At 48.4% G+C, this 17551-nt stretch overlaps 1 protein-coding gene across 2 annotated transcripts; it reads left to right on the forward strand.

Moving 5' to 3' along the window:
• Positions 1 to 10371: 10371 nt before the first annotated feature.
• Positions 10372 to 17181, forward strand: LOC134490592 (retinol dehydrogenase 16-like). 2 transcript variants are annotated; one of them, XM_063293744.1, is made up of 4 exons: positions 10372 to 10699; positions 12935 to 13193; positions 14765 to 14922; positions 16709 to 17181. In XM_063293744.1, exons 1-4 carry the CDS (start codon positions 10387 to 10389, stop codon positions 16924 to 16926), a joined length of 948 nt encoding a protein of 315 aa, XP_063149814.1. In that variant the 5' UTR covers positions 10372 to 10386; the 3' UTR covers positions 16927 to 17181. The 2 variants fall into 2 exon arrangements, with proteins under 2 accessions (XP_063149814.1, XP_063149815.1); XM_063293745.1 differs by lacking the exon at positions 14765 to 14922.
• Positions 17182 to 17551: the final 370 nt, after the last annotated feature.

Genomic DNA, 17551 nt, shown 5'->3' on the forward strand with positions numbered 1-17551 from the left:
ATGTATTGATTTATACTGAAACTCTGGAAGAACATGTACAGTTGGTTAAGCAGGTGCTTCGCAAGCTAAGGAAAGCTGAGTTGTATGCCAAACTGTCCAAATGTGCATTCCATCAAACACAAATTGATCATCTGGGGTACAGGATCTCAGATAAAGGCATAGAGATGGATCCTGCTAAGATCCAGGCCATCTTGGAATGGGAGAGACCCCACACCCGCAGGCAACTCCAAAGTTTCCTGGGGTTCAGCAATTACTACAGGTTGTTCATAAAGGGGTTCGCAGAGATAACTTTGCCCCTGACAGATTTGCTTCGGACGAAGGGGGTGGGAGAAACCCGCCAGGTAAAAAACCCAGGCGTGCTGCTTAGATGGACTCTGGCTTGTCAGGCGGCGTTCGATAAGCTGAAGGAGTCTTTTACATAGGAGCCTATTTTACAACACCCTGACCCCTCCAAGCCTTTTGTTGTTCAGGTGGATGCCTCTGATTATTCTATTGGAGCCCTGTTGTTGCAAGCAGATGGGGTCGGTTGTTTAAAGCCATGTGCCTACCTGTTGCGCAAATTCTCTGAGACGGAGAGATGTTGGCATGTGTGGGAAAAGGAGGCTTTTGCAGTCAAAGCGGCTTTGGACTCTTGGCACCACTTGCTGGAAGGGGCTAATCATCCATTCGAGGTGTGGACTGACCATAAGAACTTGGAAGCCCTTAGTACCCCTCGCAAGCTGAGCCCTAAACAAGTTCGCTGGGCTCAGTTCTTTAACCGGTTCAACTTCAAACTGAAGTTTATCCCAGGGAAAAAGAACTTCTTAGCAGACGCGCTGTCCAAGGCAACCCCAGGACTCCAGCTCAGCACCAGAGGTGGTCAGTACGCTGTGGACACAGCCACAACTGGGAATGCCGGCTGTGACCCGCAGCCAAGCCCGTGCGCAGCAGCCTGCCGGCAGTGATTCCGCTCCACAAGGCACCTTGTCCATTTCATCTCAATTGCAACAAAAGTTTCTAAAGGAGCAAAAAACTGGCACTTGGTTGCTAGCAAATAGAGACAGTGTTACTTTTGACCGGGGATTCGCTTGGAACTACAATCGTCTCTATGTCCCTGACAGCTTGCAAAAGGAGGTTCTACTCCGTTCGCACAATGATAAGGTTGCTGGACATTTTGGGTTTGTGAAAAGGTTGCACCTGGTTCGCAGGCAGTTTGGTGGCCCACACTGCGCAAAGATGTGAAGGAGTATGTGGCCTCTTGTCCTGTGTGTGCTATGTTGAAACGCAAGGTGGGAAAGCCTCAAGGCTTGTTGCAACCAGTGGCCAGTCCCGCTTGCCCCTGGGAGGAGGTTTCCATGGATTTCATAGTGGAGTTGCCTCCCAGCCAACGAAAAACTGTTATTTGGGTAGTAAAAGACTATTTCTCCAAACAAGCTCATTTTATCCCATGCGTCTCCATTCCTTCGGCACGACAATTGGCCCGCCTATTCCTTGTACACGTATACAGGTTACACAGATGTCCCTCCGGCTTAATTTCTGACAGGGGCACACAATTCACCTCTCAATTTTGGCGGGCATTTTTAAAACTTTTGGGCACTAAACAGGCATTGTCCACGGCGTGGCATCCTGAGACTAACGGGGCCACAGAGGCGCTAAATTCAACACTGGAACAATATTTGTGTGCTTTCGTGAATTATCAACAAGACGACTGGGTGGACCTCCTTCCCTTTGCTGAGGTTGCCTACAACAACGCCATTCATCAAAGCACCGGTCAAACCCCTTTTCGCACTGTTCATGGCAGGGATTTTGTCCCAATCCCTGACTTGCCGCAGCCATCTATTCCACCTGCTTCACCATCTGAATGGGCCACACAGCTGGCGGACTCTTGGCCGGTCATTCAGCAGGCACTAGCGGACGCACAGTCTGCTTACAAACAGCACGCTGATAAAAAGCGTGCCCCTCACCCTTCATTTCAAGTGGGTGACATGGTGTACCTGTCTACCAAATTCATCAAGTCCTCTCAACCATCGAAAAATTAGCTCCTAAATTTGTGGGTCCATTTCCTATTGTGGCACAAATTAACCCAGTGACTTTTAAACTTGACTTGCTGCATAATCTGAAATGCTTACACCCTGTCTTTCATTGCAGTTTGCTCAAACCCCTTACTCGCTCAGACCACTGGCATGATCAACCTCCGCCACCTCCTCCCATCATGATTGATGGGCAACAACACTTTGAAGTAAAAGAAATTCTTGACTCTCGCCGGCTTCGCAACACACTGCAGTACCTAGTTCGCTGGAAACATTTCCCCCACCCGGAATGGGTGGCCGCTCATGATGTGGCTTCCCCTATTCTTGTTTGTCAATTCCATAATGCTTACCCCTCCAAACCGGGTCCATGACTTTAATTTTTTTGGGGGGGGGCAGTATGTCATGTTCACCGTTTCCATGTGCTTGGTACATCGTAACGTTTCGCATGTCATTTGCCTGATATGTGTTTGATCTCGGGAGGGAGGAAGATTCCTCTTCAGGGAGTTGTTATCTGTTGGCTGCTGGGTTGGAATGTGTTTGGGTTATCTCATGTGTTCAAGGTTGCTTTCCCAGGATGTGTGGAAAATGGTTACCAGCACCTGGGAGGGGGGTGGTTGCTATGGCCGGTAGGGGGCAGGGATTACGTTTGGAGCCAAGGGTTTTTAGTTTGTATTTGGCGCGCTTTTAGTCATTCTCAGCTTTCTCTGTATCTGCCATAATTTCCCTAATAAATCAGATTTCATTTAAGTAACCTCTTGTGAGTCTGAGTGTGTGGGGTAGGCAACCATTACAGGTGGTGGTGTTGGCAGAGCTATTCCTAATGCCAAGTAGATTTGTGAAATTAATATTCACAGCTGAGCAGGTTCACCAAGATACAGTCACTCTAGGTTTACCTTGCAAATAGCATATATACACAGATCTGTATCTACCTTTGGCAAAGTTTGTATAGAACTCACACTCATCAAAATAAGGTTGGCCATAGTTTTGTTTTCTCGTGGAATGCTGACCCACTACTACTTAGGCAATAATGGTTGTTTTAAGTATCTTCTCAGTTTTCTGGAAGACTACAGGATCCATGTTTAAAAGTAGCATCATCCATTTCTCCTGCCAGACTCAAAACAGGAGACAGATGTGGAGCTGGCAACTTGAAACCCAGGAATTTGAAGTTAGATGTCTGGTCTCCCCTGTAGCCCAGACTAAGTTAACAGGGACAGTGCTGCACTACCAGGGGGAGAGGGCCTGTCTGCAGCAGCCTAAGGGGGTCAATATGAGCTGAACAGACCCTAAGCCCTGACCATCATCCCCAGCAGTATTAGGGAAGCATCATGGTTTGTTTCTAAGCAAGAGCTGTGTCATGAGAACAGGAAAAACAGTCATTTAACCAAGACCTGAATGCAACTTTAGGCTGCCTCTGTGGTGGGCTGGAGATGAAAAGAGGGCAAAGTCAAGAGAAGATGTTTCTTAACAATGGTTAGGGAGGTATCACTGTGCCATAGTTAGTGGGCTCTGAGGAAGAGACCTGACAAAACTTTTTAAGAAGTTAAGCAGGTACGATAATCTAGTACCCACTTAATGTATTGGCCAAGACCTGCAGATGAAGACGAATGATGTAAGGGAAAGTTGTAAATGATGTTGTACAGATTTATAAAACTTTAGTATTTACCACACTAATATTTAAAGAAATGAATAGCATAGGTTTAAACATTAGCTTAAATTTGGTGGTTGCTCATTTTTTAACTGATTTAATTTGGAGTCCTTCACGGAAGAAAGGGCTAGACTTCATGACATAAATGGCCTCTTCCAGATTTATAAGCCTACCAAACTGGTTTCTAAGACTCACAAGAAATCTTAGTCATGTAGTGTCATGACCTCGTTGCAAGGCACAAAGAGCCTCACAACGTAGATCATGATCATCAAGGAATAAAGAAGATAATTAAAACAGGGATTAAAACAAGCACCCAAAGCACCCACACCCATGGACCCATATGCAGCTGAAAAGAAGGACATCGGATGAGCAGAGATAAGCCACACCTGGTGCCCTGGAGGACACACCAGAATCGAGAGGACAAGAGAAGACACCGGGAAAACGCCCATGCAGCAATCAAGGGTCCCATCAAGAGGGATTGGGACAATAGAGGGTGGAGGAGCCCGGGGCCATACAAGAGGGTATAAAATGGGCACCTCCACACCACACCCCCTGTTCCCGTTTTTCATTCTGTCAGCCACCATTCCAATAAACCAGAAATCCTTAATACCCATTAAGTGAGTCTGTGTGTTATTGCGAAGTGAGACTGACCCTGACATAAAAACGGGAACCGTCAAAAAATTTTCTACCTAGCACCTATCCAACAAGCTTGTGAGGGACCCAGCTAGGTATGGAAACCCACGGAGCGAGGCAGCACAACCCCTCGGCACCTGGCGACGAAGCCCCGCTCCCCTCGGGCGGGATGTGGCTGAGGTCTGGGCGGTGTAACGCCCCGGTAAGTATAGGATCCAGCTCGGGGGAAGCGGAGGGGGAGGGAACCACCCCGGCACCCCGGGGCCCGCGGGCCACCGGGGGCGAGATGAGGGGACCCTCTCCAGGCTCGCAGGCAACCCCGGAGGAAGCGCGAGACGAACCGCCACCCAGGGCGCACGGAGCCGAGGGAGCGCCAGGCACCCCGGAGGGACCAAGGGAAGGTCCGTCCTCCATGACGGCCAATGGCGAGGGTGAGCGGAATGGCGAGCGCACCAGCGGGAGTCCGCAGACGGCGGCGAGGCTCAACGCGCTGGAGGAAGGGGTGCAGGCGATACGGCTGATGCTACAACAGCTGATGGCAGTGCAGGGACCCCGCGGCGGCGGCAGCGCGGAGGCACCCCTGAATGAGAGACGGCGGGGCGAGTGCGGCGGCAGTGACGGCGGAGCCCGGCCCAAGGAGCCCACCCGACGACCGGAGGCGCACCTGGACGAGAGATGGAGCGGATACCCAGTGGACGGTGGCGACTACGGCGGAGCCCGACCCCAGGAGCCCACCCACCGATCGGAGGCGCACCTGGACGAGAGACGGCGGGACGACCTCGGTGGCGGCGGCGGAGCCCGATCCCAGGAGCCCACCCGACGACTGGAGGCGCACCCGGACGAGAGACGGAGGGATGACCCGGTGCATGGCGGCGGCGACAGCGGAGCCTGGCTCCAGGAGCCCACCCGAGGGAGAATGTCCCGCCCCCCCCGGGCAATGGGTCGACGGACTCGCGAGGAGACCCAGAGAGAGACACAAATACCGCAAGAGGACTGGAGACAATCCGACCTGCATCAGCCCCCGTGCAGCCCGCTGCACAGCCCAGAGGGGACCGGGAGCCAAACCAGAACAGCTGCCAAGGACTTTGGCATAAAGTTTGATGGGGACCCCTCTAAACTCTCCTTTTTCCTGATGAACGCGAGGTACTACCTCGAGGAATGGGGTCCCTGCTTCAGAACTGAAAGGGGCAAAGTGAATGCCCTGGCCATAAAGCTAAAAGGTCGGGCCGCCGATTGGTACGTACAGCTGTGCCAATCAGGCGCCCGGGCGCTGCAGGACAGCAATGAATTCCTGCAGGCGCTGGAGCTGCACTTCAGGGATCCCCTGGAGCAAGAAAGAGCAAAAAGGGCGCTGAAAACACTCAGACAAAGCCAGCGCTCCGTGGCAGAGTATGCCATGGAGTTTCAAGCCCTAGCCGGAAAAGTGGACACCTGGTCTCAATCGACTCTGATTGAGAAATTCAAACAAGGACTCAACTTAAACGTCCTCCGGTGGGCACTCTGCCGCAACAATCCCAACTCCCTGACTGAATGGATCCAGCTGGCGGGGGAAGCAGAAGACGCCCACGACACGTTCCTCCACGCCAAGAAGGAAGTGCAACAGACGGAGGCAGTGAGACCCCCACGCACAGCTGCAAGGCAGGGGAAGGCAAGACCCCAACCATGGAAGGAGGAATGGAACTGGCACTTCGCTAAAGGGCAGTGCTTCACGTGCGGCAAGGAAGACCATAAGGCAGCAGCATGCCCCAAATCGACACCCAGAGAGAGCACGAGGAGGTCACCAACCACACCAACCCCAGCACCAAGAAAGCGACCAGCAGCAAAGGGGGAGTACCGACACAGACACTTCCCCTACAGCTCAGAGGAGGAGGGAAGCAATCCCGATGAGCCAACGGGAAACGACAACCACCTGGCCTAAGGGGCGCCGAAGGACAGGTGGAGGACAGTGACAGGCGCAACGACAAAGGGGTGAGTGAGGAATGCCCCACCCTCTATGTCCGTGACACCCTCACCCATGGGGATAAGACTGAAAAGGTCTGGGCACTAATTGACTCGGGCTGCTCAAAAAGCCTAATGCACCCAGACCTGGCAGCCGTGCTTAACCTCCGCTGCTATCCACTTCAGCACCAATTGGTGTTCACGCAGCTCGACAGATCTGCAGCAGGAGGGGGCCCGGTCACCCAATACACCGAAGAAACCGTGCTAAGGCTCGGCAGCCACGAGGAAAAATTGGCTTTCATTGTGGCACTGGTGGGGCAACCCCTACTCATACTGAGGATCCCATGGCTCGTGCAGCAAAATCCAGTCATCAACTGGAAAACCAGAGAGATTAAGTTTGCTGACGGGTGTTACCAAGCACCTTCGGGGAACAGGGTCCCCCGAGCGGCCATGGGGGGGGCAACGACGACGGCAGAGCACAGAGAGACGGCATTGCCAGAGGGACTGCCAACCAAATTCGCGGACTTTGCCGACGTCTTCGGCGAGAAAGAGGCGGACAAACTCCCCCCCCACAGGAAAACGGACTGTACCATCGAACTGGTCCCGGGGGTACCCCTACCCAAACCCAAAATATATGCCATGACCCAGCAGGAGCTGGCAGCATTAAGGGACTTTGTGGACAAAAACTTGGCAAGAGGCTTTATCGAGCCTGCAAACACTCCAGTGGGAGCGCCAGTCCTCTTTCGTGAGAAAAAGGACGGGTCACTGCGGCTCTGTACAGATTACCGCGGATTAAACACAGCAAGCATTTCAAATAAATACCCCCTACCCTTAATAAAGGACATCTTGTCCCACCTGGCAAAGGGTAAGGTATTCTCTAAACTGGACATAAGGGAAGCCTATTACCGCATACGGATACGGGAGGGGGATGAGTGGAAAACTGCTTTCAACTGCCCATTGGGGGCGTTTCAATATAAGGTGCTCCCATTCGGACTGGCAGGAGCACCGGGGGTATTCATGCAGTTAATTAACGAGGTCCTGTGTGACCACCTTTTTAAGGGGGTTTTGGTTTACCTCGACGATGTATTAATCTACACGGAAACGGAACGTGAGCATGAATGCTTGGTAAAAGAAGTGCCCAGGAAACTCCGCAAGGCAGAGCTGTTTGCCAAGCTCTCCAAGTGCGAGTTTCACAAGAAACAAATTGACTATCTAGGGTATAGGATTTCGGCTAAAGGAATAGAAATGGACCCAAGCAAGGTCCAAGCCATACTGGCGTGGGAGCGCCCACACACGAGGAGACAACTCCAAAGCCTCCTCGGATTCACCAATTTTTACAGGGGGTTCACCCCAAGGCTGGCAGAGATTATTTTACCACTAACTAACCTACTTAAGACTAAGGGCTTGGGGGACACGTGCAAATCAAGAAACCCGGGGGCACTACTAAACTGGACAGCTGATTGTCAAACAGCATTCGAGAGACTAAAAAACCTCTTTACAGCTGAGCCAGTGCTACAACACCCCGACCCCACCCAGCCTTTTGTGGTGCAGGCAGATGCCTCCAACTTTTCCATCGGAGCCATCCTGCTTCAAAAGACTCCGACAACCACCTAAAACCCTGCGCCTACCTTTCCCGCAAATTCTCCGAAACAGAGCGGAGATGGCACGTATGGGAAAAGGAGGCGTTCGCAGTAAAGACAGCTCTGGAAACATGGAGGCACCTGCTGGAAGGGGCCACCTGCCCCTTCGAGGTCTGGATGGACCACAAGAACCTGGAGGCACTCAGCATGCCAAAACGGCTCAGCCTGAAGCAGGTGCGTTGGGCTCAGTTCTTCAGCCGGTTCAATTTCACCCTGAAATTCATACCGGGCAAGAAGAACTTCCTGGCGGATGCCCTCTCCCGATGGCCCCAGGATGACACACAAGCCTCCGACATCGTGGGGACAGTATGGACCGAGAAACAGCTGGGCTGCCCAGCGGTCATGCGCAGCCAGACAAGGAACCAGCACACGGCAGCACGAACGACAGGGAACGATCGGAGCCGGCGTTCAATTTCACCGAACTGGCAACAAAGACACACAAGCACTACAAACAGATACATGGTTGCAAAACAACCGACACCATGTATCTGTCAAGGACAGCATTGCCTGGAAAGAGAAAGCCATGTACATGCCAGAATCACTGCGGGGGGAAATCTTACACAGATCGCACGATGACAAGACTGCGGGACATTTTGGGTTCGTAAAAACCCTTCACCTAACGAGGAGGCAATTTTGGTGGCCAAACCTGAGAAAAGACGTGAAAGACTACGTGGCCAACTGCCCCACATGTGCCACCACCAAACGGAAAGGGGGGAAACCCCAAGGGCTGTTACAGCCAGTAGCCAGCCCCTCCCGCCCATGGGAAGAAATTTCCATGGATTTTATTGTGGACCTCCCACCCAGCCAAAGGAAAACAGTGATATGGGTGGTAAAAGACTATTTCTCAAAGCAGGCACACTTCATCCCGTGTGCAACCATCCCCTCCGCACAACAACTGGCACACTTGTTCCTAACACATATATACAGGATCCACGGCGCCCCCTGCAGGTTGGTGACTGACAGAGGCACACAGTTCACGTCAAAGTTTTGGTGGGAATTTTTAAAACTAATCGGGACTAAGCAAGCACTGCCCACTGCGTGGCATCCACACATGGACGGATCTACAGAGATCCTAAACTCAACACTTGAACAGTTCCTGAGGGCATTCATAAACTACCAACAGGACAACTGGGTAGACCTACTACCTTTTGCAGAGGTAGCCTATAATAATGCGGTACATCAGAGCACTGGCCACACCCCATTTAAGGTGGTCTACGGAAGGGACTTTGTACCGATACCAGAACTGCCGCAACCAGAGACCCCGCCCTGCTCACCAGACGACTGGGTGGCACAGCTGGCAACAACCTGGCCAATCATCCAAACGGCCCTAGCAGACGCACAAACCACATACAAAAAATATGCGGACAACCACAGGGCAGAGGCACCGAACTACAAAGTGGGAGATAGGGTCTACCTCTCCACTAAGTTCATAAAAACCTCACAACCCTCGATGAAACTGGCACCGAAATTCATCGGACCCTTCAAAATCACACAGGTAATCAACCCAGTTACTTTCAAACTGGAACTGCCCCACAACTTGAGACGGGTCCACCCAGTATTCCACTGTGCAGTACTGAAACCAACAAGCACATCCAAATGGCATATGGAAGAACCTCCACCCCCACCCGTAATGATAGACAACCAACAACATTTTGAAGTACAAGAGATACTGGACTCAAGAAAGCAAAGAGGTAAGCTGCAATACCTCGTTAAATGGAAACATTTCTCACACCCAGAGTGGGTCCAGGCACAACATGTCATGGCAAGACAACTAGCTAGACAGTTCCACGAGGCATACCCAGAGAAACCAGCACCATAAAGACATCTTTGGGGGGCAGCATGTCATGACCTCGTTGCAAGGCACAAAGAGCCTCACAACGTAGATCATGATCATCAAGGAATAGAGGAAGAAGATAATTAAAACAGGGATTAAAACAAGCACCCAAAGCACCCACACCCATGGACCCATATGCAGCTGAAAAGAAGGACATCGGATGAGCAGAGATAAGCCGCACCTGGTGCCCTGGAGGACACACCAGAATCGAGAGGACAAGAGAAGACACTGGGAAAACGCCCATGCAGCAATCAAGGGTCCCATCAAGAGGGATTGGGACAATAGAGGGTGGAGGAGCCCGGGGCCATACAAGAGGGTATAAAATGGGCACCTCCACACCACACCCCCTGTTCCCGTTTTTCATTCTGTCAGCCACCATTCCAATAAACCAGAAATCCTTAATACCCATTAAGTGAGTCTGTGTGTTATTGCGAAGCGAGACTGACCCTGACATGTAGTCTTAGTCTTCTTCTGTAGAGTTAAATACCAGTGGCTAAAAAATTGGGCAATAAGGATATCAAAAACTTCTAAGACTGAATAACAAATCATCTTGAGATAAGCCTGTTTTGATGAAATATTATCTGATATTCTACTCTGGATGAGAATAGGTTATTTTATGACCTGCTCCTGGATTTAAGGACATCTAGTTCCTCCATTCTATCTCATTCTTCCTGACAGGTTACAGCTATGTGGCTCTACCTGGCTGTCCTGGTGGGGCTTTACCTCCTTCGTCGCTGGTACTGGGAGAGACAGACGGTGGAGAGCCTGACGGAGAAATACGTCTTCATCACCGGCTGCGACACTGGCTTTGGGAACCAGCTGGCCAGGCAGCTGGATGCTCGGGGTCTGCGGGTGCTGGCCGCTTGCCTCACTCCGGAAGGGGCAGAGCGTCTGGAAAAAGTCACTTCCGACCGGTTAAAAACCACCCTGCTGGATGTCACCAGCACTGAGAGAGTGGCAGCAGCCGCTGAGTGGGTGAAAACATGCGTGGGGAACAAAGGTGGTTGACTCTCTCTATTTACTATCCAGAGTGCATTTTGTGGGTTGCAGAGCTGAAAACGCTTGTTTCAGGCCATCAGGTTTACCTGTCTAGGAGAAATAATACATTTTCTCATTATGTATTATTAATTTCATTAATTAAGTGGATTTATTAAGGCACACTATTGATTTATTAATCATTTAAATTGGAGTTGGGTACCCCAGTATATGCCTCTCAATTAGACAATGAAAAATAATTAATTTTAGTTTTTAGATTATCTTATGAATGTGAGTAGGTGTATTCTTTTTCTTTCTGTACATCATTTCTTTGCAAGACAAGCTATTTTTAATGGTGCGATTGCTACATCTTTCCTGTATTATTTCTTTATAGTTCTAAATGTATTGTGCTGTTGTATATAATGATGAGTTCATAAAATTAATAGAATAAATTGTATTTTTTAAAGCAAGAACAATCCAAGTCAGTTGCTTCATCCTACTGTGTAGCAATAGTAGTATAATATTATGTCTAGCCTTCTGTAGCAGGATACCATTTTTTGGTTACAGTATGTGGAAGCTGAAATTGTACATTTGAATTGAAGATATGTTAATTGTCAACATTAAATATTAGTTACAAAAGGAAGAAAAAGTAAAAATATGTCAGGGTAAGAGGGATAGCATGATTTGAAAGCATGACATTAACTGCCTCAGGGATGGGCTAACAATGAGATGATGCTCTAGACTGTTTTTCCCAACTTCTTTCTAGACCCAGCTTTTTATTTTCTTGGAAGATTGATTAGGTGAAGCTGGGCAACTAATTATAACCCAACTGGCGATAGTTTGCAAGATTGGACTTGTCCCCTTTTTTGTATATAGAAGAATGACACAATCACACCTTCTTTTGAAGATCTGTAAGCTGTTATTTGTGGCAGGAAAAAGGGGAACCAGTACAGATGCGCACTAAGCAGAGTTAGCTTTTGAACATTCTGTTAGAATCATGTCGTTGGCAGGGGCTTTACTATTTTTCAGTTGGGAAATTAAGTTTTGGACTTTTGAGGGGCAAAACATAAGAACCACCACTTGAAGATGTATCAAATAGGCCATGGCTTAGTAATGATGTTAAAGGCCAAACTGAAATACTTTGGCCACATAATGAGAAGACAAGACACCCTGGAGAAGGTGCTGATGCTTGGGAGAGTGGAGGGCAAAAGGAAGAGGGGCCGACCAAGGGCAAGGTGGATGGATGATATTCTAGAGGTGACAGACCCATCCCTGGGGGAGCTGGGGGTGTTGACGACCGACAGGAAGCTCTGGCGTGGGCTGGTCCATGAAGTCACAAAGAGTCGGAAGCGACTAAACGAATAAACAACAAACATGGCTTAGTACAGTTCTTTAATGGATAACTTCTGTTTCTTCTCCTTGAGAAGCTTCCTCTAACTCTTTTTTAGAGTACAAAAGTTTTTCTGGGAAGAAGGATCATGCAAATTTGGGTGTTATTCTTACTTTCCCTGAAACACATTCTCTATCAAACCAGGGTTTAGGTTGCTCTTTAATTAAAGAGGAGAAGGGAGCTGACCATGTTCTAGATATTTTTAGGCAAACCAATAATTTGTTGGAATATACTAATTATTTCATAAACATTGCTAGCTACGCTTCTAGAAGGTTTAAAATGAACAACAGCTGAGGCTCCAAAAAATTGAGCCACAGCCACATGCAGTTGATTAGGCCGTGCTCTGTTTTTCTTCAGCTCATACAAATCTTTCGCTTATTAGACCTTACTGGACAACGTTAACTGCTGGTGGCAAGGGAATCGGGGCTTGTGAAGATTGGTTCTGCTCAGTTAATAATGAACAAACCTACCAGGGATAGAAGGTCACTTGCTAGATGGAAAGACACAGAGATGTTTACAGTGAAGGGCAAAACCATTAGAAATTAACATTTAAAGCAGTGTTGTGGGCCTTCTATAACCCCAAAGGTGGACTCACCCTCTGGGTCACCAGGCATAGATCCACCAAGGACCTTCAAATAAATTTTTGTGCTCAACTGTAGCAGTCTCTGTCTCTGCAAGATTCTGTTACTGCAGCCTTATGATAAAAGTGGTATTAGCACTCGTAACTTTGGATTCCTAGTCTGGCTGGGCTGACATTTTCTTGACCAATTTGGGGTTAGGAATGTTGATTTTGTGGATGGCTGAATAGATAGATAGGTGGGAGGCCGCAAAGATAAGCAAGTAAAAGTCTTATCTCCTTTGATTCCACAGGACTTTGGGGACTGATAAACAATGCAGGTATTGGTAACCCAACAGCTCCCAACGAGTGGCTGACCAAGGAGGACTTTGTCTCAATTCTGGATGTCAACCTGCTTGGGTTAATTGACGTGACGCTGCACATGCTGCCCTTTGTAAGGAAGGCCAAAGGGAGGGTGGTCAACGTGTCCAGTGTGATGGGAAGACTGTCGTGCTATGGAGGAGGTTATTCTATATCCAAACACGGCATGGAAGCCTTTTCTGACAGCCTGAGGTAAAGTCAGCTCTGAAGAGTTCTCACCTGTGTTTCAGCTACAGCCAGAGGGAGCCAAAGCACAGGCCCACCTATCCAGAGCTCTTCTCACTTGTCAGGCCCCTCAGGAAGGACTTCTGAGCTACAAGCGGGGCGAGCCCTACCGTTGGGTAGAGAGAGGAGTTACCCGATGTGGCGGGTTCAGAGGCAAACAAAGGGGCTCAGGCGCAGGAGGTCACAGCTGTATATGCCAGATGGCCTGTCCTGTTTTGGTCAACCAGTCTGCTAACCTTGGCGGACACAGTGATGCGGTGGGCACGATCTTGCTTTGTTGCCTCAAACTCTCAAATGTATTGGAGCAATTTGTCTGGATCCGATCTGAAGCGGAGGTTGGCCGGCGTCAGGCAATAACAATACCCAGCAGCCACATCCCAGTCCGATCATTTCATATGTGCCCTCTGCCTTTATAAGAGGGCATCCTCTCTGGGCTGGAAAGAAAAAGTGCTGGGAAGTGCTCAAGAGGTATGCAGAAGTCTGGTCATTAAGGCAAGTTATCAGTATAGGATACCAGATCGAAGTCTGTAATTCTGGGAGAAGTGGAAGGAAAGAGAAAAGGAAAGAGGAAAAAAGGACGACTAGCAACAAGGTGCATTGACGGAAGAACTGAAAAAGCAGGTTTGGGACAGATTGTCTTGGAGAAAATCTAGCTAGGTGGTCGCTAAGAGTCGAGACAAAATTGATGGCACAGAATCAATCATTTAAAAAATCAGTATAAGTAATTGGATGGGTAATAACAGCCATAACAGTCTGATCTTGTTTCACGGTCCATGAAACAAAAGGTGAATTCGAGCTGGAAGTAAACTGAAAAAGGGAGAAAGTCACATTTCTCATCAAGCCCCCAATTCAGAGAATGGAAGGTGAGAGAGGAGATCAGTGCCTATTGGAAATACGTCTGATTTGAATAACATACAGTATATAGCATTTTTAAAGTCTCATTTTCAAGTGGATATTATGCCTTAAGATCCTGGGTTTACCTGTTGTTGTTAGCTTGTTGGACTGCTTTTTAGATGCCATTTAGGGACAATGGGATAAAGATGTTTTAATTAATCATAAATAGTAAGACTACCATAACCAGCCCTGGGGGGTTGGTGGCTTAGGGATGCTCTCTCTGCCTTTTAGTTTCCCTCTTTTATCTTCGATTGTTTGTATTTTTATAATGGGTTTTATAACTTTTATTTGTAAGAAGCCCAGAGTCACTTTTATAGTGAGATGGGTGGTGTATAAATTTAATAAACAATACTAATAATTGTATAAATGACCCCATCAACTGAACAGAACTGAAACACACTGGCAAAATAATGGGAAATGACTGGCGAAGGTTTCTAGGAAGGCATGCCAATCAGACACGGAAGACACCATTATATTTGAGGGACAGTTTCTGCCACCCTTCTGAACCTCCTTTTAGAAAATTCCAGCAGACGAGGGTAACGTTCTGCGTTTGAGGCTTGTGGGACCAGGAAATTGAATTCCACGGATACTTGGTCTAAGAACAAGGCCTTTATTTTGTTCTTACTGCTTTGGTTTCCATCCAGGCAAGAGATGCAGACTTTTGGAGTCCACGTCAGCATGATTGAACCTGGCTCTTTCTCAACATCCATCTTAAATCATGTGGAGGAGACCTTGCAGAATATATGGTGCCAGCTGCCCCCAGACATCCAAGAAAGCTATGGGCAGAAGTTCTTGAAAATGTGTGAGTTCAAGGGGAAAAGCTTGTAGGGGAAGGCTGTTGCATTGTAACCGAGAAAGTGCTAGCAAGCCCAGTGTGTAGGGCAACCTAGGGATCATGCTTTCCTCCAGTCTGTGAAGTGTCACAAAAACATGCCAGCATAATTTTCTCTGTCCCAACATTCAATTTCTGTTCTGTTCTGGTACCAAAGCTGGCAAGTCCCGGATAGCGGTTATGTGGGAATCGTTAAGGGAAGAGATCTGTGGATCTCCTGCCGGTGAGAAAGAACTCAATCGCATTCCCCAAGATGGGCCAGGGCTGGAGAAGTAGGGGAGTTTGAGTATGCAACACACTAGGCAATTCCTCCCTTACCCAGGAAACATTTTTCCTGCCATGTTTTCATGAACTTCCCTGAGGCCCTTGAATGGCATCTGTAGCTATTCTGGTCTTAAAGTAGCGAGTTCCAACTGCTTCCAGCTCCACATTTTTGTTGTGGATGCTATCTGGCATGCTTGGCTAACCATTGGGTTGCTAAAGCAGTCAGGATCTGCCCAGCACAAGCCACTGTAGGCTGCCGTCTCCTCCTGCTAACTGGTCACTCTCCCCAGTGGCCAATTGGCCTGGCTGCAGGGAGACCAGGCAGCTGGCTTTGGCAGAATGCTTGATCGGCACTTTCCAAAGTGTGTCTGGTTTAGCAGGGCCCGAAAAAACTTGGGCTTCTCATTCCTTGAGAGAGCCAGTCCTGTGGTGCCCAGAAGGTTGAGCTGAACCAGAAAGAGAGCTGGATTCTGCCAGCTTTATGCTGCTACTGATGTTCCCATTGGTGATGGCGGCTGCTGCTGCTGCTGAGGGTTTCCCATGGCCATATTTTCTGCTAGTTTTGCTAGTTTTGGTATATTTGATGACTTGTGCACGGGCAGTACAACTCTGCTTGACTGGGAGATGCTCCTGGGATCAACATCATGCAGCTGCAGGCACCAAGATGACTTATGTTACCATTTGCAGCCGTGCCTTTTGCTTACACCAGCCTAGCGCTGACATTCCTAGGGCGATCCCTGTTTTTACTACATGTGGGTCTGTCAAACCTGTTGGTTTCCAGGGCTGTCCACCAGCTACTGCCCTGAGCTGATATGGTGGATCTTGTTTTAACTTGGCGGCCTGGAGGAGCCCTTGTGCACAATTCCTGTTTCCAGTTCTCTCATTTGCCCCCTTGTTTCCCTTTTTCAGCCCATCGCCCATTCCCTTCTATGCGAGCTCAGTGGTCCTTCTTCCTGGGGCTGCCCCCACCTTATGTGGTGGGGTGTCCCCTGAGGGCTGGGGGCTCCAACCTGCTATCCTTTGTAAGGCGGACTGGGCCGTTGTGTTCCACCAAGTGCTGGGGTGCTGGGAGTGGTCAGGGGCTGCTCTTGTTTGTTTGTTTGTTTGTTTATTTTTCAAATTTCTATCACTGCCCATCTCTCCCGAAAGGGGGACTCTGTTGTTAATATGATCTAGTTTAGTTTATTAGATTGCTTTTTGCTTATTTTGCTTTATTGTTTTTTTAAAAAAAATGTCTTGGGGTTTGGAATTTGTTTTTTTGTCTGGCAAGTGTGTTATTGTAAACCACCTAGAATTTCTGGATTGAGCACCATACAAATATTTGAAGAAATAAATACATGACCACAATTTCAACTCGTTGATAAGCTTTCCTATTCATGGAGAGGAATTCAGTTTGGTACGGGTCTTGAAAGAGGTAGCCAGGATTATTACTACAAACTTAACCATTTCTCCTGGGATGATGGTTTCTGTGCTTAATGTTTTTCACACCTAGATTGCAAAGTGATACAACTTGCCAAGAAGACTGGCGAGAAGAACCTCTGTTTGGTGACGGACTGCATAGAGCATGCCTTAACGTCCTACCATCCTCGTGCTCGCTACTCTGCTGGCTGGGATGCAAAGCTTTTCTTTCTGCCCGTCTCTTATTTGCCAAGCTGGGTGGTAGACTGGCTGTTTGTAGTTGTTTTGCATATAACAGGACACACAAGTTAGAAAGGCTCACTACTATCTTGGGAAACTAGCCAGCTTTTAGAGGAGAAGACATGCTTTTACATCCTGCTTGGATTGTATTATAATAGCTATCAACAATATACCTTTAGCTACATATCATCCCATGGGTGACACAGTTAGCTCTTTTCATTGTTTTGTTATGGTTAAACATTCTGCTTTTCAAGATCTAAAATTAAGAGGTAGTTCCATGCTACAAAACACCCAGCTTTAAACGTCACAGTTGAAGCCCCTTAAAATACCCCTTCTCCGAGAATTGAACCCACCAGAGCAAACCAGTCTCTTTCAACAAGGGCAAACATGTGGGAAGGGCACAGTGCGCTGTGGTGTTGTGGATGGAACACTGACTTGGCATTAAAGAGACCACAATTAATGTGTGGTGAGCCATGACAATAACGGGAAGTAGTAAGCCACCCAAAGCATTTGAACAAGGCCCTTCACAAAAGGTAGGAGCGTGCGTATGATGACCTTCGGAAGGAGCACTGAAGAGCTGTGGGGTGGGGTCAGGGGAGAGGTATCTTTTTTTTTCTTTTAAAAAATGCATCTTAAAAATTTGTTAAAACGACTTCTACATGCCTCAGAAGTCTCTGTATGTGCAAAACTGAATCTC

The sequence above is a fragment of the Candoia aspera genome, chromosome 2, assembly GCF_035149785.1.
Source record: "Candoia aspera isolate rCanAsp1 chromosome 2, rCanAsp1.hap2, whole genome shotgun sequence".
In the NCBI taxonomy this organism is placed as follows: domain Eukaryota; kingdom Metazoa; phylum Chordata; class Lepidosauria; order Squamata; family Boidae; genus Candoia; species Candoia aspera.

What these genes read in the sequence shown, in the direction of transcription:
- LOC134490592 (XM_063293744.1), top strand. Translation starts at nt 10,387, where the DNA reads ATGTGGCTCTACCTGGCTGTCCTGGTGGGGCTTTACCTCCTTCGTCGC. An exon ending in AACATGCGTGGGGAACAAAG is followed by an intron (nt 10,700 to 12,934) that starts GTGGTTGACTCT and finishes TTGATTCCACAG; the next exon opens with GACTTTGGGGACTGATAAAC. An exon ending in GCCTTTTCTGACAGCCTGAG is followed by an intron (nt 13,194 to 14,764) that starts GTAAAGTCAGCT and finishes GTTTCCATCCAG; the next exon opens with GCAAGAGATGCAGACTTTTG.